A 22,161-nucleotide genomic window follows, 5' to 3' on the forward strand; every position below is an offset into this window, starting at 1 on the left:
AGGAATCGGGACTAGCTGGTTAGCATGGACTGTTTGGGCCGAAGGGCCTATAACCCGGCTGTATTTTTCTCTATGTCCTATGACCAAATTGGTGGTTCTTTTTCAGAAGGCACACAGATTCCCCAACTAGATAGATGAATTAAATGCACAAAAGATATACAAAAGGTACAATCTAATGGACATTACTGGCAGTGACCACATGGAATTAAGTATTCCAGGACACTTGGTCTAAGGAAGTGACAGACACAGTGGAAGAGGAGGAGGAACTGGCCCTGGTAACAATGAATAGGCTAGCAGAGAAGAGAGAAAGGATTTGAGTTTGGAAAATAATGGGAAGAATTAGCTTTGGTGGAGCTAAGAAAGGGAAAGGGACAGAGAACATGGTTGGGAGTTGTCTATAGGTCCTCACGCAGGAATGATATTAGAATAAATCAGGAAATTTGAGGCACACAAAACAAGGGACAATACAATAATCATAGGGGATTTATGGACTCCATCTGAAGTTGTACACCAAGCAAAACTAATTAGCACAAGAGTGTGAATGTTGATTTCATGGGAGTTGTAAGAAATTACTTTCTAAATTAGTAAAATGAGGAAACAGCCTATTGTGCAATGTGGAAAGGATAATTAATAACATTGAAAATGATGTACAGGTACACGCAGCACAGTTGGGGAGAGGATGCAGTGTGAGGGTGTTCCTCCCTGTGGGAGGCCCTCTTGCTCCCTTGGTCAAAGACGCATGGGTGTGGAATAGATGATGTCCCAATCAGTTCCTAAGGAAGCCAATCTGCTGTGATGAGACCTCAAGCTTTTCCATTCCACTCAATGTTCCAGTTAGATGATCCTCCCAACTCCCACTAACTGCTGCTCTTGCTCTGATACCACTGATGATCTACTGGTGTAGCAGATCATACAAAACTTTTCCATCAACAAGTCAAGGACCACAGTCCTGCCATTGGCCTCCTTAATAACTTCTGTCCAGGGATTGTACCACTTTGTTGATGCAGGTCAAATTCTCGGCCACTCTACCCAGTCCTGCCATCCATTGTGCTGATGAAGACATGCCTTGAGACTGAGTCACCAATAATCCCTTCTTGGGCTCTCTCTGTCAGAACTGAGTGGAATCCCCTGGGATCGGGACTGGTGCCAATACTAATGTAGGGGCCATATGCACAAAAAAGGGACATCTTTAGCAAAGGCGTGTGAAAAGTCAAAGTGCCAGGAGGGGAAAGAAAATAACACAACTTGCCTCATTTTATGAGAAGCATTTTCTGTTTCTAATAAAAGAAAGCATCTCGGGGGGGAGGGGGAAGGAAAACTGTAACTTCATCAAAAAATGCTCCTCAGCTCTGGGTAGAATGAATGTGGACCAGATTTTAAGTTGGCAACAAGAACAAGTATTTCCTAATGCAGTATATGATTGCATGTAACACACATACAAGTTTCATCCCAGTTAGTGCTACACAGTCGAGCCAGTAAGTTTAAATTGAAAACATTAATTTAAAAACATGGGATTTGTCTCAATTATACAAGGTGATTCATTAATTGTCCATGAAAATTTACCTTCAACTAAGTGCAAAGCAAGTCAACTGGAGTTAAAGTGTTGTTCCACTGTTAGAATGTATAGTGTATTGCAGTCACTGTTGCAATGTATGGTGTTTTACAATATAGTGTTGGTGTATGTTAGGGTGTATTCTAGCATGTATAGCAAATACTGATTTGAACAGCAGCCAGTCTTCAGACTTGAACATGGATTGTAGATTGAATTTAAGATGCAGCTCTAAACAATAGTATTCCTGGAGCTTCAGACTGGAGTTGATTGCAAACCAGACAATGCTGATTAACATTCATTTTGGGTGTCTGAACTGCAGGTGCGATGAAGGTGTTTGGAAACTACATGTAATTCAAAGGAAGCACTGTAGATACATTATAACTGTGGAATTGTCCTGCTGTTACCTTTGATCTTTAGCATATAAAACATCATGTAATATTTGGCAGAGAGGGCCTTTTCTTCCAAGAGTATCTCAAGTGATGATGCCCATTGCTTGTTTTTGTTGAATAAACACTTTTATATCCACCAGCTTCCGCTTCTCCCCGGTGACAACGGGTTCACGTCACAACAGTGTAGTCTCTGTTGAAATGTATAGTGTTGCAGTGTATTGGTTGTTGTAGTCACTGTTGTAAATACATACCCTCTGTTTAAAATCTCGTCTTTCATCTAAAGTAAGCGTATCAGCCTTTGCGATAACAGGGACTATATTGACTATTTTGGCTAGACGGTTCATAAACTCTATATCCAACGGACGCAACCTGCAAAAACAGACAGAACAATCCATGACTGACCTCAGAATGAGTTGGCAGTTTCAGTTCTAATATCAAGCTCTTTTTAATAGAAACATAAAGTTACTACTACTCCTCTTTACCTGTAGTATTTGCAGCCACTACTTCCATTGGTATGTAATCTCTAATACAGTACATTTCACAGGAGCAATTGAACCAAATAATTCACCATCATAAAGAGACGTTCATTGTGGGCTATATGGCTTTTGTAGTATTCACAGATCTAGTTGTTTAGGGACCAGATACCTATGATTCAGGGTTTGTTAGTCGGAGTTTTCCAGCTTAAACAATGTCAGTGTAGTTGGAGTGTTTCTGGGCCACTGCATTTTATTTATTCAGTTCCAGGTGGAGGCTTGGTATCTAGGTTAAGGCCACTGATGCAGAAAGACACTAACCAAATTCCCAGCAGCTTCTCCCAAGCAGCATGCTCACCCCGCCACACTGCCTGGTGGCCTCTTCAACTGGCCGTGGGCAGCAGTGTGTTACCAGCAAACCTCAGGCAAAAAAAAATCTCATGGATCACCAAGGGCACCTGTGCAACCTCAAAGTGAAAACCGCCAACATTACCAGACTTCAACCACGCAGGAAAGACTGACATACAGCAGAATACACAAGGCAGTGCTTAAGAAAAGGGACTCTGATATTTATTTCTACTGAAAATCTTTATGACTTTCTAGGTTTGTGTTATTTACCCTTGCTGTTGTATCTGGTTTTGAATGTATTAACACAGTATACATGCATCCCCAGATAACACTCTTTATTTTCAAGATTCAAAGCACATTTATTATCAAAGAATGCATAAATTATACAACCATGAGATTTGCCTGCTTATTGGTAGCCACAAAGCAAGGAACCTGAAAGAACCCAATTAAAGCAAACAAAAACACCAACACCCGATATGCAAGAGAAAGGAAAAAAAACATAAATCATGCAAACAATTGAAGTGAACAGCAACATTCTGAACCAAATTGAGCCCTAACATCCAAGCCCCAGAGCAGCTCAAAGTAGGCCCAAAGCCTCACTTATCAGTTCATCATATTAGCAGGTATGGAGCGCAGCTGCCGGGGCAGTTGGCAGAGATAAATGACATTGGTGTGGCAGCTGCTGGCATTTAAGGTACCTCATAGAAATGCTGTTAATGGACTGGGTGAGCATCTTGGCAGCTCATTAATGAGAGGAAAAAAAACATTGTTTTAGCATCCCCTGTGATCTTTGGAATGCTGCTGAGTAGCCTAAAAACCAGTTCAGAAACTGTCCAGTCAGGTTTCTCGGTTTCTGCAGACCCCTCAAAGGTATAAAGGCTTCCTGTTTGCTTGGGGGAGCATTGAGCACAATTAATAAATTGCACCCTAATTCATGGCAGCAGTGGAGAAAACATATAGGATACAATATGCTAGGTCATTAAGTGTATAAAAAGGTGCCAGGGAAATGACAAATGTACAGACATGAATCTTGCATGGGAGAGCCCAGGCCAATTTCCTGAAGGGGACTCTTTCACTCAGAAGTGAATAGTAGTACAATCTCAAGATAAAACAGCTTTTATGTGCACATCACACAGGAAAAGCTTGCCTAAATTCCCAATTATAAGTTGATAATATTTTATATTATATTTTACCAGATTTATTTCCTGGATTTTAAACATGCTCACTTCCAGACTATTTACACAAACAGCAAGGTGAAAGACATCTTACAGAGAAGTTTGTTGCTAATTTTGCGAGTCTGTGTTCTGCTGAACTTGGTTTCGGAGGACTGGAAACTACAAGAATTTGCAACACCACTAATAATTTCCATGTCAACTCCTGCTCAACAGCAATTTTCTTTATCCTCAACAAACTGTTCCAGGTTTGACAATTATATTCAAAATTGAGACCATTTGGAAAACATTCTCAGAAGAGATTAGAGTATGTAGCTTCAGAATGACACTATCTTTTAGTCTCCAGCATATGCACGATGTCAAATAGTAACTTTTCAATTTGTCCTGTTGACAGATCCTAAACAAGGAATAGGTTAAGTCATTTTAGCTGGGAAATACTTCAAATTGATGCAGGCCAGATTTCAATCGCTGTAGTTTCATTGTTCATATTTACAGTATGGTATGACAACATGTTAGCGTAGTCATTAGCACAATGACTTTACAGTGCCAGCCAACAAGGTTCTATTGCCACCTCTGTAAGGAATTTGTACGTTTTCCCCGTGACCATGCGGGTTTTCTCTGGGTGCTTTGGTTTTCCATGTTCCAAAAACGTACAAGTTCGGATTAGTAAATTGTGGGCATGTGATGCTGCTGCCAGAAGTGTGGTGACACTTGTGGGCTACCCCCAGCACAATCCTTGCTGATTCGATTTGACACCAACAGCACAATTCACTGCATCTTTCAATATCTTGATGTATGTGGGATAAATAAAGTTGATCTTTAAAATCTATCAAGGCAACAATCTTAGAGATTGGTATCTATCCAAGTGAGGAACTTTTTCTAAGGAGCAGCAGTAGGTTCTTGGGTAAAACATCTTGTGACTCATGTTTCATTCCGAAGTCTAGAGATTAGTTTGGGGTTACTACACTCAGTTCTAAATCTGCACTGACTGCTCTGCCTACACGCAGACTTTGGATGGAGAACAAGCAGGCCACATTAAATTAATGCTACCAGGGAAGGGGAGCAATGTTGCACCCTGAACGCCCCATCTTTCATCAATTCTGCACAATGGTGGCTGACAGCTGCGGGTGGAAACACTAGCCTGGAGTGGTGCTTGAACGTATTTGATCCCACTTTATATGCCAGTTTCCAAACAGTAGGCTTGCATTTATCCAGCACCTTCCCTGTCCTTTATAGGATGCCCCAAATTTACTCAATGCTCCCCCAAAGAATCAGGAAGCCATTATACCTTTGAGGGGTCTGCATTTAGATGGCAGCTCCAGAAGATATGCAGAAGATGGGTGCTTCGGGATATTCCAAAGTTGGGTGTTTCCCAGATTAACTCAATGTTATACCACAGAAGTTAGTGGGTTGACTCATTGAGATTATTCTGCTCTTTTTATAGGATCTATTTTGCACAGGGTGTAGTGTATTGAATTGTGCCAGTCACTGTGCTTGGGTTGATGTCATGCTGACTTTCCAGCAGGGGAAATTAGAATGAAAGAAAAAAGACAGCCGCATATGGATGACCAGTGTATGGCACAATAGAGTCCGAAGGCACTACAGCACAGAAGCAGGGACCCCTGGTCCATCTAGTCCATGCTGAACTGTTATTCTGTCTAGTTCCATCAAACCGCACCTGGACCGTAGCCCTCTCTACCTCTCCATCCATGTACTTATCCAAACTTCTCCTCAATGTTGAAAGCAAACCCACATCTTGAACCAAAGGAGATAATTCCACTCAAGTTCTCCTGGCCCATCATTGAAATGTTCCCATAATCATGTTCTCAATATTTATTGCTTATTCTTTTATTAATGTCATTTTTTCTATTTGTATTTGTACTTGTCTTTCACCAATTCTCCTATACTCCTTCCCAAAACCCAGCCTATTTAATTCCCGGTAACATATGTGCACATTTTCTCTGTACGCTTTCAATTTTATTATTATATTGAAGGTATTCTTAATGAGAAATTCTAAATAAGTTGACAGAGATGACTATAGATGTGTAATGGAGAGTATATTGACTGGTATGGAAACATCAATGCTCTTGAACAGAAAATTCTACAAAAGGTAGTGGGTATGGCCCATACCATCACGGCTAAAGCCCTCCCCACCATTGAGCATATCTACGTAGACTGCTGTTGCACGGAAGCAGGATCCATCAGCACCATTGATGACATGCTCTCTTCCGTCTGCTGCCAACAGAAGGAAGGTTAAGGAGCCTTGGAACCCATACTACAAGGTTCAGGAACAGTTCCTACCCTTCAGCCGTCAGACTCTCGAACCAGAGGGGATAACTTCATTCATCTTTGCTTGCCCCTTCACTGAACTGTTCCCCAACCTATGGACTCACTTCCAACAACTCTTCATCTCAATTTCTCGATATTCATTGCTCATTTATTTTTTATTATTATTAATACTATTATTATTATTCTTTTGTGTTTGAAAAGTTTGTTGTCTTTTGCACATTGGTTGTTTATCTGTCCTGCTGGTTGCAATCTTTCATTGATTCTGTTACGTTTCTTGGATTTACTGTGTATGCTCACAAGGAGATGAATCTCGGGTTTGTATATGGTGACGTACAGATACTTTGATAATAAATTTACTTTGAACTTTGAGTTTCTCTTGGTGAACGATCAATTGATATGGATGCAGACGTGGTCAGTTATCAATCTGGTGGCCCTGCATTAGCCTTGTGTGGTTAATGGACAGGATGCAAAATGCTTCTCCTTGGCTTTGAATGCTAACATCTATGAGAAGCTCTTGAAGAATATTTACGGATTGTTCAGATGTCTGCAGTTGTGATTATTGTTATTTTTCCAATCAGTTAAAAAAAAATTCAGCACGACTTGAAAAATCAAACAACCTCAGTTGACATGAAGCCAATTTTCAATGTGTTTCTCTTCACACATCTTCTTCATTATTTTCTATTTATACCTGGTGTATCATCTCTTAATCAGAATAATGTGAGTCAGCCCCATCCCTTCGTCATTGTTCTGCAATTTGACTGCAAAGAGTAACTGGCATCCCAATTAGATCAAAAAGCCCATGGACATTCACCGGGATTGCTGTTCCTAGTTTAACTAATGCTTAATGAGTCCTGATGAAGGTTGTTGACCTGAAAAGTTGACTATTTATTCCCCACCATAGATGCTGGCTGACATGTGGAGTTCCTCCAACATTTTGTGCGTGTTGCTCAAAATTTCCAGCATCTGCAGAATTTGTTGTGTTTCTGTCAAGCTTAATGCCGAGTTTGAAACATTGAACAACACAGCACAGGAAACAGCCCCTTCTGCCCACAATGTCTGCACTGAACACGATGCTAAATTATATTAAATTAAATCAAATCTCTTCTGCCTGCACATGATCCATTTCACTCCATTCCTTGTCTATGCATATGCCTATCTAGTTTGACAAGTTAATTTCTTAGAGTTTTTTTAAATATATAACCACATTGTTCAACCCAAGAATAGTGAAAATATAAATAGAGAGCTTCCAAACCCCTGAACTGGCCTGACTCTTGGATGTGGAACCTGAATTGGACCAAGGTAAAGGAGGATGGCCCCAGGGGTTCCATATTGTCTCCCTGGAGTGGAGAGTGCAGGCCACCCACCTACCTTCACCCTCACCTGGTCTCACCTATCACCTGCCCACTTGTACCCTTTCTCCTCCCCTCCCCCCATTTTCTTACTTTGGCTTCCTTTCCAGTCCTGATGAAAGATCTCGGCTCAAAATGTTGACTGTTCATTTCCCACTATAGATGCTGACTGACCTGCTGAGTTCCTCCAGCATTTTGTGTGTGTTGCTAATTTTAAAAACATCTTTGATATAACTAGACAATCTCTCCTTGGTTATATTCTGTCACCTTATCACAGATGATGAAAGCAGACTTGTAATTTTTGGCAATATTATTCAAGGGACTTCCATATTTGTCTAGCAGAAAAATTATCTTGCGAAGTCTGTAGTCACGCTTATTGGAAAATAGACTCAATTGTTCAGCAGAGTTGGAATATTTAGGGAATGGGATTCTCAATCTATTTTACTATGGTTTCCTATTCCTCCTCAACCAAAGCTTCAGAGACAGGCTTAGACAACAAAGGTTCTACTTGGGCAGTGAGCATGGGCAGAATGAAAATGTTCAAGGGAATTCTAACGGACACCCAAGTTCCAGTCGCTATCTTCTGCATCTGCCCAACTATTTCAGATGGGAGCTCGGGTAGAACTAGGGGAATGAGAGGGAGAGAAGGATGGCAATTGTTCCACCTGTTCACAGCCTTTTCCTAGTTAAAACCCTCCTGCCAGCCATCAGTAGGGCATATGGTATGGTATATCATTTGTAGGATAATTTCCACTTTAGTATCTTACTCAGTGTTGGCACGTGGCCAAGTGGTTAAGACATTGGCCTAGTGATCTGAAGGTCACTAGTTCGAGCCTCAGCTGAGGCAGTGTGTTGCATCCTTGAGCAAGTCACTTAACCAGACATTGCTCTGTGACGACATAGGTGCCAAGCTGTATCGGCCCTTGCCCTTCCCTTGGACAACATCGGTGGCGTGGAGAGGGGAGACTTGCAGCATGGGTAACTGCCAGTCTCCCATACAACCTTCCCAGGCCTGCGCCCTGGAAACTTTCCAAGGCAGAAATCCATGGTCTCACGAGACTAACGGATGCCTATTTATTTTATCTTACTCACAGGATAACACACAGGTTTGTTGGCAATACCCTATCGAAGATATACTACTTTACACTAATCCTGTCACATTTCAGATTCTGACTCAGAATTATTAATCACATGTACTTCAAAACATACAGTGAAATATGTTGTTTGCGTTAACAGCCAACATGACTTAGGGATGTGCTGAGGTCAGCTTGCAAGTGTCACTAGAAATTCTGTCATTAACATGGCATGCCCACGATGCTTGGTAGGACAATGCAGAACATAGCAAGCGACAAAAGAATAGCAGCATAACAAGCTCTCTTTCCTCCCTCCCACCCAGTTTCCATCTTCACCAGGCTTCCAGCCTCCGTTCTCCAGGCTTTGGAACTGGGCCGATTCCCGTTCCATTTCTTGAAAATGTTTGAAATCTGCAAGTTTTTCAGGGACTGTTATTATACATGGCTTTACTGTGAAAATGAAGGGTAAGGAATGAAAAATAACCCATTTTTTGGGCCTGATCAGCACTCTGCAGTCCTTTCACAGTGGGATAAGCCTGGGCGGTGAGAAATCCATCAATTGCAGTGGGACTCCTTACAATTGCCAATTACATGCCAGCGCTGAAGTGTAATTTCACATTGCATTTAATAATAAGGACGTGATAAAAACCAATTAGTGAGTGAACTAAATTATTATTTAAAGATCTATCAGAGTTCTTTTACAGTAGTTACACATGACCACATTTCCTCTGGTATTCTAAGATTAATAATCAGTTGATATCGACCAGCAACAAATAGATTGATTCCAATTGTTCACGGATATCGAACCAACTTAATTTAAAAATTCTTGCAAATGTGGCATTAATGGATTATACACTCTCCTTTCCGTATGTTAATCTATCCCCTTAAGTAATAACAAGCTTGTTCAATTTGACCAAATTGTGCTAAACTGAATGACAGAAATTTTACATGATATTATTAACCGTTACTGAAGATTAGTAATACACCACTATATTTTCCACTACTGTTGAGGAATGCATTCTGTGGATTAAGGACCCCAGAGGTTACACAGATAGACATTCCTCGGCAACTGGGTCACAGTTCAGCATTCAGCAAGGCTATGGACATTATTGCCCTGACATCCTTTTGCCTCTGGCTATCCTGACTGATAACAACTTGGGTTCAACAAGGTTCAATCCCTCTTCAAATTGCTATTCTCAGGTCACTGAGGCATTGAAGGCTATTAGGGCTTTCATGTTAAAGGGCACAAGATGAAGGCAGATAAGGTCCTTGGAGTACAAGAAGAATCCCACTCTTCTCTGCCTAATCGCACACTGGAATTAAATAAGAAAATCACAGGGTTAAGTGACAGCTTTCATTAGAAATGCTTGAGATGTTTTGCTTTGCAGGGTTTCATGTGCTAAAGACTATTTTGCAGTCATTCCAAATAGCCTATCTTGCAATCTTCCACTCCTCTGCTCAGCAAGAGTTGCCGCACATTTCTAATCTGAGTGTCTTTGGAGCTTCCGCGTGTAGTGACAGAGAGGGCTGGTGCGCACAGGGTGTGCTGGGCTTTCAAAAAGCACTTGATAAAAATATGAACCCTATGGTTTAACTGGGTGAAGGCCAGAGAGGGAATAATTGCTTTTACTCACTGGAGTAAATGTATAGCAGTGGTTCTCAGGGCCTGGTATTAAAGAAGAGAATATTCCACTTTCTTCACATATTTTGTTCATGAACTAAACTTAGCAAATTTCAAAGCTTGCAAACGACATGGACGGTAGTGGATAAGGGCACAAAAGCAGGTATCGGCCAAATGCGCCACTACACTTGCTCCACCATTTGCAAAGATCATTACCAATTTGATCATTGGCTTCAACTCCATTTTCCAGTCTGACCCACATCCTTCATCCACATCTATTTCAGCCTTTAAAGAGCTTAGTAACTCTCCATCCAAGCCCTCTGGTGCACCAAGAAGGTTTGCAGACAAAATGGTGAAATCTTTGAAATATGCAGGGTATGTTAAAATGATCAGTAAAATTGAACTGGAAGTCTTTGGAATAAATAATTACAAACAAATGTGAGCAAACTATAATTTCATGGAACAATGCTTAGCTCTCAGATGAATTGCTATAGCCAAATGTGAGTAATACAACTGAAGAAGAGCATCTAGTCGTGGTATTGATTGATTGATTGATAGAGATGCAGTGTGGAATAGGCACTTCTGGCCCTTCGAGCCATGCTGCCCAGCAACCCCGATTTTATGCTAGCCGAACCACGGAACAATTTACAATAACCAACTAAGCTACCAACTAAGCTGTCTTTGGGTTGTGGGAGGAAACTGGAACACCTGGAGGAAACCCTCGCAGACATGGGGAGAATGTACAAACCCCTTACAGGCAGTGGTGGGATTTGAACCCGGGTCGCCTGTACTGTAAAGCTTTGTGCTGACCACTATGTTATCATGCTGCCCCTCTCCCCTCTCCACTCAGTCTCGTGCAGGGTTTCAACCCAAATAATGACAGTTCCTTTCTTCCCACAGATGCTGCCCAATCCGCTGAGATGGTGGAGGTTTACTAGAAATGTAACAAGTGTAGAAACTGGAGTAAAATTAAGACTGCTCTGAAACTATGTACAGTATGTCAAGCAGGTAAAGGTATGATCATAAGTTATAGGAATAGAATTAGGTCACACAGCCCATCGAGTCTTCTCCGACATTTCATCATGGCTGATCCATTTTGCCTCTCATCCCCAATCCCTTGCCTTCTCCACTTATCCCTTCATGCCCTGACTAATCAAGAATCTATCAACCTCTGCCTTAAATATACCCAATGGCTTGGCCTCCACAGCTGCCTTTGGCTAATAATTCCACAGATTCACCATCCTCTGGCTAAAGAAATTCCTCCTCAACTCCTTTCTAAAAGGACATCCCTCTATTCTGAGGCTGTGTCCTCTGGTCTTAGACTCCCACCATAGGAAACATCCTCTCCACACCCAGTCTATCAAGCCCTTTCATCATTTGATAGGTTTCAATGAAGACACCCCTTGTTAAAGATCTTGATCTTGGAGAGTTTACGGAGAAACACTCCCAGGACACAAAGGACAGCAAGAAAATAAGCAAAGAAGCAGATGCAACAATCTCAGATTTCAAGATCCAAGATTGTTTATTGTCATTTTTCAGTACACGAGTGTAAATGATTGTTACTCTGGATCCGATGCAGCAGAATAAGTACAAAGAATACAATACCAAAAAGAACTGAAAAAAATCCACAATAAATAATGTGTTTGTTTTGCAGAGAGCTGACGATACTGTAAATCTCCTTCAAGAATGTCCTTGGGGTCAGCACTTGGTGGGGGGGGGGGGGAAGTAAACACTATCATGCACTCTTCGAAAAGTGATTGAAGAAGATTCAATAATAAATTCTATATGGAATTGGGTGAATGTTTTAAGGAGAGCCGTCTTCAGGGCTGTGACAATGGAGCAAGGGTTTGGAAACAAACAACAAATATTTCCAAAGAGTGAGCGCAGGCATAATTCCTCCTGTACTATGTAATCCCTTGGAACGGCATGGTAGTGTAGTGGTTAGCACACCGCTTCACAGTGCCGGCGACCCTGGTTCAATTCCCTCCGCTGTCCTGTCAGGAGTTTGCACGTTCTTCCTGTGACCGTGTGTGTTTCCTCCTGGTTTCCTCCTATAGTTCAAGGACCTACTAGTCGGTAGGTTAATTAGTCATTGTAAATTGTCCTGTGACTAGACTAGGGTTAAATCGGGGGAGGCTGGCTCAAAGGACCTGTTTTGTGCTGTAGCTCAATAAACATAGTTAATTTTACTTCTGGAATATTAGTAATAAATTTAACCATCAGATACCTGTGAATATAAATCGCAATTGTCATCTCCTTTAAGTTCATATTTTTCCTGTTTTTCCTTTGGTAGCAAGACAAAATCGTGTTCCTTATTCCATGTTCCGTATTTAAACACAAACTGATAACTGAGCACATAGTCAAAGTTCAAAGTACATTTACTATCAAAGTGTGTATATATGATACAACCTTGAGACTCGTCTCCTTACAGGCAGCCACAAAACAAGAAACCCAAAAGAACCTATAAGAAAAGAAGACTGTCAAACACCCAATGTGTGGAGAGAGAAAAAGAGAAATTGATAAAAGCAAGGAAATAGCATTTAGAAAGAATGCGAGTCTGCAGACATGGAGCCCGGAGCAGCTGCAGGCCACAGACACGAGGCCTGGAGCATCTGGAGGCCTCAGCCTCTGCCTTGGTGCGACGCAGAACCGAGTAAACCTTGCACAGCAGCTAGCAGAAACAGACCAACATCACCTCTGGTGCTGACACCCTTCCTTTCCAATCCATCTGGCCCGGCATTTAAATCGTCCAAGCACCAGGTCCTCACTCTAGGACCTGGCCCCTGTCGCACCGATTCGCTGACAGGCTTGAACCCTGCTGCCACATTTTGGCCCGTACACGACATTTCCAAATTGGCCTGATGCTTAGATCGATAAAACTTCGCTCTTGGTTTAGGTGGACGGGCCTCGAATCTGCCTCTCCTCTGCTCTGACTTTGCTCGCTCCTGCTGCTGCCACCCTCGACTCAGCCTTGCCTTCGGCCACCTCTTCGTTGTTTGTGGCGATCGTTTACCGTGACTTTTACGGGGAAAGTGTTGTTGATGAAGTGTTTGGCTGCAATCCTCGTTTTGCTAACCGCCAGCTGTTGCTCGTCTTCAGCAGCGGCACCTTGAACAGCACGGCGCAAGACTGGGATTCCAGAGCCAAGGACGCACAGTGTCTAGAGGGCACATCACTTCTCTGAGGATCGTCACCTTGTCGTGGTGTAGAGGCTTGTGAACTCCTGAGATCCCGAGAGCGATGCCGGCTGAAGCTTAGCTCTTGGTAGGGTAAGGTAAACGGGGAGCTTCCACACAAAGAGCAATCCAACCAAGACCTCAACAGTGATGATGACGATGCAGGGGAAGGCTGCAGCAGTGGAGGGTCCCCAGTCGTCTTGCATTCCATACCACGAGACCCTGTACATCAGCCTCTCCACTTCCACACTACACCAGATAAATCTGTAATCGAAGCTTTTTCTCTTCATTTTTACCCTCCGTCCACACTGAAACGGTGCTTTCATCCCCCAAAAACAGAGATTTTCAGAAACGTTCTCCAGAGTGTGTAATTTTGAAAAAGCCACTCGGGCAGATCAGTGTGGACGGGGTGACGGGAGAAGTCTAAAAACGCTGTCATGACATGCCGGAACAGATGGTGACGGCAGCGCGTCATTTCATAGTTTTCTTGAATGCAACCTAACAATTTCAGAACAGACGGCAACTAGACTGAAGCCAGAAGAGTTAGAAATATACTCACCAAATACTTTGACCCATAACTTACTGAATAAATAAGTATACTCACTTTGCCCTGTTTTCTGTCCTTGCTTGTATGAAGGTGGATAACCTATTTATGCAAGTACTTCTCTAACAATAGATGTGTAACAGCCTAATGTAACATTGTATGGAAATACAAGATAACACTGATGCAGACATGTTTTATACATTTAACAAGGGGCTTTATTAATGCAACAGAGTTCATCAGTTTTTCAATGTTCATCGTCAACCGGGTCAATCTGTCCGTGAACTCCGTCAGTTGCCTCCATAAGCTCCAGTATTTGTTTTTTTAGTTTTAAGTCTTCCTGTGTGAGAGCCAACAGCTGTCCGTCGTTTAAGTTTTTCGAGTCTGTAACTGAACACCAACTGAAATGCGCACCAACTCTTTCACGGCGAGATCCGACACCAAACATGTCGCTTGCTTTCGGTAGATGCGTCCTGCGCATGCGCAGTAAGAAGAGATTCGCCGAAATATCTGTTTTAATGCGGACATTGATATTTTTTAACACACCTAGTGTGGATCCCTATTGTTTTTATGTGAAACTGGCATTTACAAAATTACCTGGTCTATTCAAAACTTCATAGCAAAAGTCACACACAGGCATTCTCCATTAAGGGAATAACCCCCCCGCCCCCCCAGGAGGATATCATAGTTGAGTGCTTGTGCTACTGCTACTACATTACTGATAGAATTGAAATGCAAATGATTAGTTACATATGAATTCACAGTAGATTGATCAATCCCATGTGCTTGCTTCAACAATCAACAAGCTCACACTGATCTGATTGCAGCCTCACCTCTACATTCCTCTCTCCCTGTGCTAACCTTTCGCCACTTGGGTAATCAAGAATCCATCTGCCTCTGTTTGAAAGCTACACAGAGGCATTGTTTCCTTTGGTGTTTGAAAAGAGGGTTCTACAGAATAGGCGCTGATTGAAAGAATAATTCAGGGGGAAAAAAACTTCCTGTTGCTCTCCTCTGCTTAAAACAAGCAGAATATTCTGTGTAACACAAACAAAATGCTGGAGGAACTCAGCAGGTCCGGCAGCATCTACAGAGAGAGGAATAAACCAGGAATGATCCACTTTGTCTCCAGAAGCAACAAGTATTGGCTTTCATAGTACATTCATTTTTACACTGTTATTTTACACTGTGCAAGGAGGACGAAGATGGATTCTTTGCTGTGTTGCTACCTGCTTCCACTGGTGTGTCAATCTACAAAACACTCTCCTTACTTGGGTGCAGAGTATGTCTACACACGTTGCGATGTAATAAATATAAACTTCACCCCCCCCCCCCCCACCCACCGCATTTAAGATTCCTAAATATTGAGAACTTGGGACGAAGTGTGTTCAATTCCTCCAACGCTTTCGGTCTTTTGCCAGGCAAACCATGTGCAACAGAAGAATCCAACTAATACGTGAGAAGGTAGTTAGCTTTTAGCCCTTCATGCCCATTAGAATCATAAAATTTTATAGCACAAGAGGGCATTTGTCCCACTAGGTCCAGGCAGGTTACCTGTGGAACGGTCCAGTCACAGTCCTTTGCTCATTTTCCCTCATGTGCCATCCAATAAAAATCCTGGTTAACCACAACTATGAGCAGTGAGTGCCACTTGATCACTATTCCATAGAAAAAGCAACTTAAAGGCTATTTGTTACACAGACATTGAAGCAGACAGTGAAGTGTGTCACTTGTGCCAATCAAATCAGGGAGGATTGCGCTGGACAACTCACAGGTGTCACTGTGTTTCTGGCGCCAACATAGAATGTCCAAAACTCACTAAACCTAACTGTACGTCTTTGGAATGTGGGTGAAGACTGTACACAGTTAAAGGCAGAATGTAAAAACTCCTTACAGACAGAAGTGGGAACTGAACCCTAATGAGAGATCACTAGCACTGTAATAGTGTTACGAAAACTGCTACGGTAACCATGTTGCTCTTCACACATCTCTCCCATGACTCTGTGATGTCTGACCTGTCTAATTCTATATACTTAGCTTATCTTCATTGGATTAACATAATTGGTTAACAGAATTCCATCAAGTTCAGATTTAAATTTAATTATTGATCTGCCATTGGTTGCTCTTTGGGGAAAAGAGTCCCAAATTTCTCCCAGCTTCTTCATAACTTCACTTCTGAAGTGCTTGGGTGTAGTAGTTACATTGATCAGCTCAAACAACAGAAATTCTTTCTATACGCTCTCATTTCCACTATATATCTTAAAAACTTAAATCAAAATCACTCCTTCTTAAATTTTGAGTAAATACAAGCACAGTTGACAAAAATCTTTCAATGCATTTACACTCTTGGGAGTCCAAGAAACACATTGGTTGATCTACAATATGCACCTCATAAGGGCACATACTCAGTGGCCACTTTATTAGGTACACCTGTGCATCTGTTTGTTAATGCAAATATCTAATTAGCCAATCACGTCATAGCAACTCAATGCATAAAAACACGTAGAGATCAAAAGATTCAATTGTTGTTCAAACTAAACATCAGAATGGGGAAGAAATGCAATCTGCATGACTTTGACCATGGAATGAGTGTTGGTGCCAGATGGGGTGGTTTGAGTATCTCAGAAACTGCTGACCTCCTGGGCTTTTCATACATAACAGTCCTTACAGTGTACAGAGAATGATGCAAAAACAACAAAAAAAATCCATTGAGTGGCAATTCTGTGGGTGAAGACGCCTTGTTAATGAGAGAGGTCAGAGGTAAATGGCCAGACTGGTTCAAACTGACAGGAAGGCAACAGTACCTCAAATAACCACACATTACAACAGTGGTGTGTAGTAGAGCATCTCTGAACACACAACACATCAAACCTTGAAGTGGATGGGCTACAGCAGCAGAAGATAATGAACATACACTTAGTGGCCAATTTATTAGGTATAGGAAGCATACCAGCAGTAAACATGTTAATTTCATGACTTTTCCCTTTAAGTCGGGAATTTTGGCAACAGGAATCTTGAAGACTATAGATACCTTTGAGAGAGCCTCCAATTTCCCTTTTAAACACATCCCAGAGCTACTCTGTGCATTAAGGAGATAAGTTGAAATGAAATATTAAAAGGATCAAGATGTGTTAAATTGATACTTTACAGCTGTCTTCACAAAAAAAGGCTGATTAAATTTCACCTCTAGGTATGTTGGCTTGATAACCTATTGCACAAATATCCAGCTGTAACTCATGTGTCATAAGATATAAATTGGCCACCTGCAAAGCACATGGACTCGATAGATTCAGGCACGTACTGAACCTATGTCTGTGGTCATCCGTCCACTTTAAGGTTCGGTGCGCTGTGCGTTCAGAAATGCGCTTCTGCACACCACTATTGTAACGCGTTGTCATTTGAGTTACACTTGACCCCGCCTGCATGCTTTTATACATGGTATCGCTGCCATGTGATTGGCTGAATGGGCAGGTGTACCTAATAAAATGGCCACCAAGGCAAGGTAGTGAGCGATAACTCAGGTGATGTGGCTGAGAATGGAAATCTTCCTGATGGATCTGTGTTCAGGGGCAGCTTCAGTCCCAAGGTTCACAAAGATTCGGGATCAAAAAGGAACCGGAAGTCTAGGAGGAATGGGCAGGGAACGTGTGAAGAATTAAATGGCGTTTTCAGAGAGGGATGAGTTAACTTCTATGTTACCATAGGGAAATAGTTCGTTTTGAAATGGAGACACAAGGGACAGCAGATACTGGAATCTGGAGTGAAGGGACACAATCTGCTGGAAGAACTCAGCAGACTGAGCAGCATCTGCGGAGGACAAAATGAGTTGTTGATACTTGAGCTTTAAACACTGCAAGTGGACTCCCTAATACAGGGTCAATACCCCTCCATTCCGTTCCCCACCATTGATGCTGCTCAGCCCACTGAGCTCTACCAGCAGCTGGCTTTTGCTAGTGCATCTGGCATTTAGTCTAAGGACAATGACCACCCTACATGTTAAACACATCAACATTTACAGGGTTTACAAGGATGTTGCCTGGATTGGAGAGCATGCCTTATGAGAACAGGTTGGGTGAAATTGGCCTTTTCTCCTTGGAAGGACAGAGGATGAGAGGTGACCTGACAGAGATGTATAAGATGATGAGAGGCATTGATAGTGCGGTTAGCTAGAGGCTTCTTCCCAGGGCTGAAATGGCTAACACGAGGGTGCTCAGAAGTAAATACAAGGGGGGATGTCAAAGGTAAGTATTTTTACACAGAAAGTGGTGGGTGTGTGAAATGCACTGCCAGTGAAGGTGATAAAGGCTGATACAATAGGGACTTTTAAGAAACTCTTAGGTAGGAACATGGAGCTTAGAAACACAGAGGGCTATGTGACAGGGTAATTCTAGGCAGTTTCTAGAATAGGTTACATTGTGGGCCAAAGGGCCTGTAATGAGCTGTAGATTTCTATTCCCATGGTCAAGGGAAACAGACACAAACTCTTACAGAACAGCTACGATAATGTACAGATTTTTACAAAAACTATTTTAAAATCACTCGGAAAACAAATGCTAACACTTCAAAGTCTATCAAAAAAACTATTGATAATGTCGAGCAGTTCTGATCAATCTCACCAAGCTTGAAATAAAATAGAAAATGCTGAGAACTCTCAGCAGATGAATTAGGCAGAGAGAGAGAAAAAAGATTCAATGTGGCAGGTTGGGAAATTGTTCAAAGTTCAAAGTAAATTTATTATCAAGTTATGTTGATATGTCAGCATATACTACCCTGAGATTCATTCTCTTGTGGTCATTCACAGTAGGTATAAAGAAGTACAATGTAGACATTGAAAACATCGAAAAAGCATTAAAGTTGTAGACAGGGTGGGGGAATGATGGATGGCACACGGGAATACCTTTTACAGGGCAAGGTCAGGCCTGCGACGGAGATAAGTTGTCTTCTTTAAAGGTTAGAAGGTCTAGTTGTAAAGCAGAGTGGAAAAGTGAGTGGATTCTGGGAGTGATAAAGTTTACAAGATGCAAAACATGACACTGTTAAAATATTGGCCAGAATACCGCTTTTCTTCAAAGTAGTTCTAATACCATCTTCCGCTTTGAACAGCTTACTTTAGGGTAGGGGTTCCCAACCTTGTTTAATGCCAAATACCAATACCATTAAGCAAGGGGTCCATAGACTTCAGGTTTGGAAAGAACGTAGAAAGCATCTATAAAGATAATGACGAGAATCTCAAAATGTTAAATGTTTCAATTATGGCTGTCCACTTTTGGAATATGGAGACCTACAGTAGTGAACCTCATCCTAACAACCAATCAACAGGCTAGGAATTAGCTTGCACAATGCACATCTTTTCCAGTACTCTTTGGACTACCAAGAACCCAATGTGGCAGGCAGTGAGGCACGCACACGCACACGCACACACACATACACACACACACACACACACACACACACACACACACACACACACACACACACACACACGCACGCACGCACGCACACTCACTCACTCACTCATCTGGTCACATGCATCACTCTCCCTATCAACATTGACTCCTTCACCAGCAGCTGAAGCAGGCCTTAAGCTATTTTGTCAATGCTGGTAACTATGCCTTTCCTGTACTCTCTCCAAGGTCTGAACATGAATTGATGTGCATCATATCTTGACTGAGACCTGATGCATGAATCTGCATTTAAACTTGCACTAAGAACTATTTACATGCTATTGTATGAAAAGGCCCAGATAGAGAGGCCCTGTGGCCCTGAACAGTATGTTTCCTATAGTGGGGGTATCTAGGACCAGAGGGTGCAGCCTCAGGATACTAAGGTGCCCCTTTTGAACAGAGATGAGGAGGAATTTCTTTAGCGAGAGGATGGTGAATCTGTGGAATTTACTGCCATAGATAGCTGTGGGGGCCAAGTATTTTTAAGGAGGGTGTTGATAGATTCTTGATCATAAATGGTTATGGGGAGAAGGCAGGAGAATAGGGTCGAGAAGAATAATAAATCAGCCAAGATGGAATGGCGGAGCAGACTTGATGGGCCAAATGGTCTAATTCTGCTCCAATTTTTAAAACAGCATGAGCAACACATGCCACACAATGCATCTAGCAAGAAGCAATGTACTTTAGAATTCTTTTCTTTCATTGTTGTCATGCAGGAAGATAGCATCCAACTTAAACCTCATGAGTCTTAGACAGCAACCAGATGGATTGTTTGAGCTGAATACTGACCAAAATCCTCTCATATTTGCAACTGTGCAGTGGCCACTGGATTCAAGAAGCCAGATGGTACCTTGGCTTTAACGTCTCATTTGGAAGGAGGCACCTCAGACACGCTGAGAGTCCGCTGAATTTTTGTGCTCTGGTATGGAACCATTCGTGCTCTAGCTGAGAGGCAGGAATTCTACCCATAGAGACACGGACACAAATTGTCAAAACACTTTCTGCGATCAGAATGCTGATTGGCAAGGTCAGGTGGGGAGAGACCTTCTGACTCCTTCGCCAATTAACATACTTCACTTCCCTGAAGAATTTTGCACATTCCAACTTATTATCTGTTATTTTATTATGCAAACTTTTCGAACTCTTTCAGACAGTTTGAGAGTGGCGTTTGAGGTTTGATAGATAGGTACAATTTAAATGTCTATTGCAAATCTTCAAAGAAGAATAATTCACAAGTTTACAATCATAAGTGGCTTTTATCCAATAGGCCTTTTCAGAAAGCTAAAGTTCAAAGTAAATTTATTATCAAAATATATATATGGCACCATATACTACCCTGAGGTTCATTTTCTTGTAGGAATTCACAACAGTACAGACAGATACAACAGAGTCAATAAAAACTACACACTTTCAAAGACCGCCAAACAATCAATGTACAAAAGACCAACTATGCAAATACAAAATAAATAAGTAATACTGAGACCAATAATTGAAGGCAACGACTGAGAGATTTTTTTACCATATTCTACATACCAGTGTCCTGTCGGAGGCACAAAGTATACACAGCAGTGTACCCTGGTGTCGGGAATCCGCTTCTTTCGATTGATATTAATCTCTTCTCTCAGGTATTTTTCATACTGTTCATTAATATATTTCACAATTGGTTCCCAGCTGTAAACACAGAATTCTTTCATTATAAATGTTTCCAAGGTTTAATCAAGAGCGATTCAAAATTTAAATTTATTTATTACAGTATATATATATTGAAGTATATAGTGTGGTATTTATGTTAGCCAACATGCCTGAAGGAGCGCTGCAGGTAGTCTACAGGTGCTGCCACACTTTCTGGTGCCTGGATAGCATTCCTACAGTGCTCAGCCAAAGTTCAAAGTTCAAAGTAAATTTATGATTAAAGTATGCATATGTTACTAGAAACTACCCTGAGGTTAATTATCTTGCAGGCATTCAGGCAGAACAATAGAATCAATGAAAACTACACCCAAATTAACACTGAGAAACAGGTTTAAAAGAAGACAAAATGCAAAAATAAAAAGCTATAATAATAAACAAATAAACACTATACAGATGACAACAAGGAACAAATAACAACAGTAAAATAAGTTTTGTTCTCTCTTCCCACCCCCCTTCCAGCCTTGCACACACACACAGTTCTCTCTTGGCATCATCTTAATCACTTGGTCACAGAGTAGCTTTTCCTCATTGTTGGAGAGATGACAAATGCTCCTTGTTCACCAGTTGGACCCACACATGGTTGCTTTGGGAATCACTAATGCAATGATGGAATTCAGAAGTATCAAGATGCTGTGAAGTGACAAGCTACTACTGGTGGAACAGATCTCTGGAAAATGGGCAAGCTACATCTTCTGAACGTCTGACTCACTGGCTGTCTGTACCAGAGAAGATGAGGCTCGGCTCCAGCTGTTAAAAGTGAGAACCACACTTATGCTCATGATCACCCAACAGAAACAACAACTCCCTTCCTCCTTTCCTTTCTCCCATGGCCCACTCCTCTCTCCTTTCTTCTTCAGCCCTTTACCTCTTCCGCCTATCATTTCCTACCTTTTCACCTCATCGCCCCTCCAGACCCACCCAAGCACCTACCCCCTCCTCACTAGTTAATACCAGACCAAAACACTGACTGTTTATTCCTTTTCCTAGATGGTGCCTGACCAGGTGAGTTTCTCCAGCATTTTCTGTGTGTTGTCATTGTTAT

At 41.8% G+C, this 22,161-nt stretch overlaps 1 protein-coding gene across 7 annotated transcripts in view; it reads right to left on the reverse strand.

Moving 5' to 3' along the window:
• LOC132399123 (septin-9-like) overlaps positions 1-22,161 on the reverse strand; it is a 434,472-nt gene that overhangs the window by 35,420 nt on the left and 376,891 nt on the right. For all 7 annotated transcript variants that reach the window (XM_059979124.1, XM_059979123.1, XM_059979122.1 and 4 more), the window contains 2 exons: positions 20,961-21,098; positions 2,193-2,310 (listed from right to left, as the gene is read on the reverse strand). In XM_059979124.1, coding sequence (XP_059835107.1) covers positions 2,193-2,310; positions 20,961-21,098 — 256 coding nt within the window. The remainder of the gene's footprint in view (positions 1-2,192; positions 2,311-20,960; positions 21,099-22,161) is intronic.

This window comes from Hypanus sabinus, chromosome 9 (assembly GCF_030144855.1).
Source record: "Hypanus sabinus isolate sHypSab1 chromosome 9, sHypSab1.hap1, whole genome shotgun sequence".
NCBI classification, from domain to species: domain Eukaryota; kingdom Metazoa; phylum Chordata; class Chondrichthyes; order Myliobatiformes; family Dasyatidae; genus Hypanus; species Hypanus sabinus.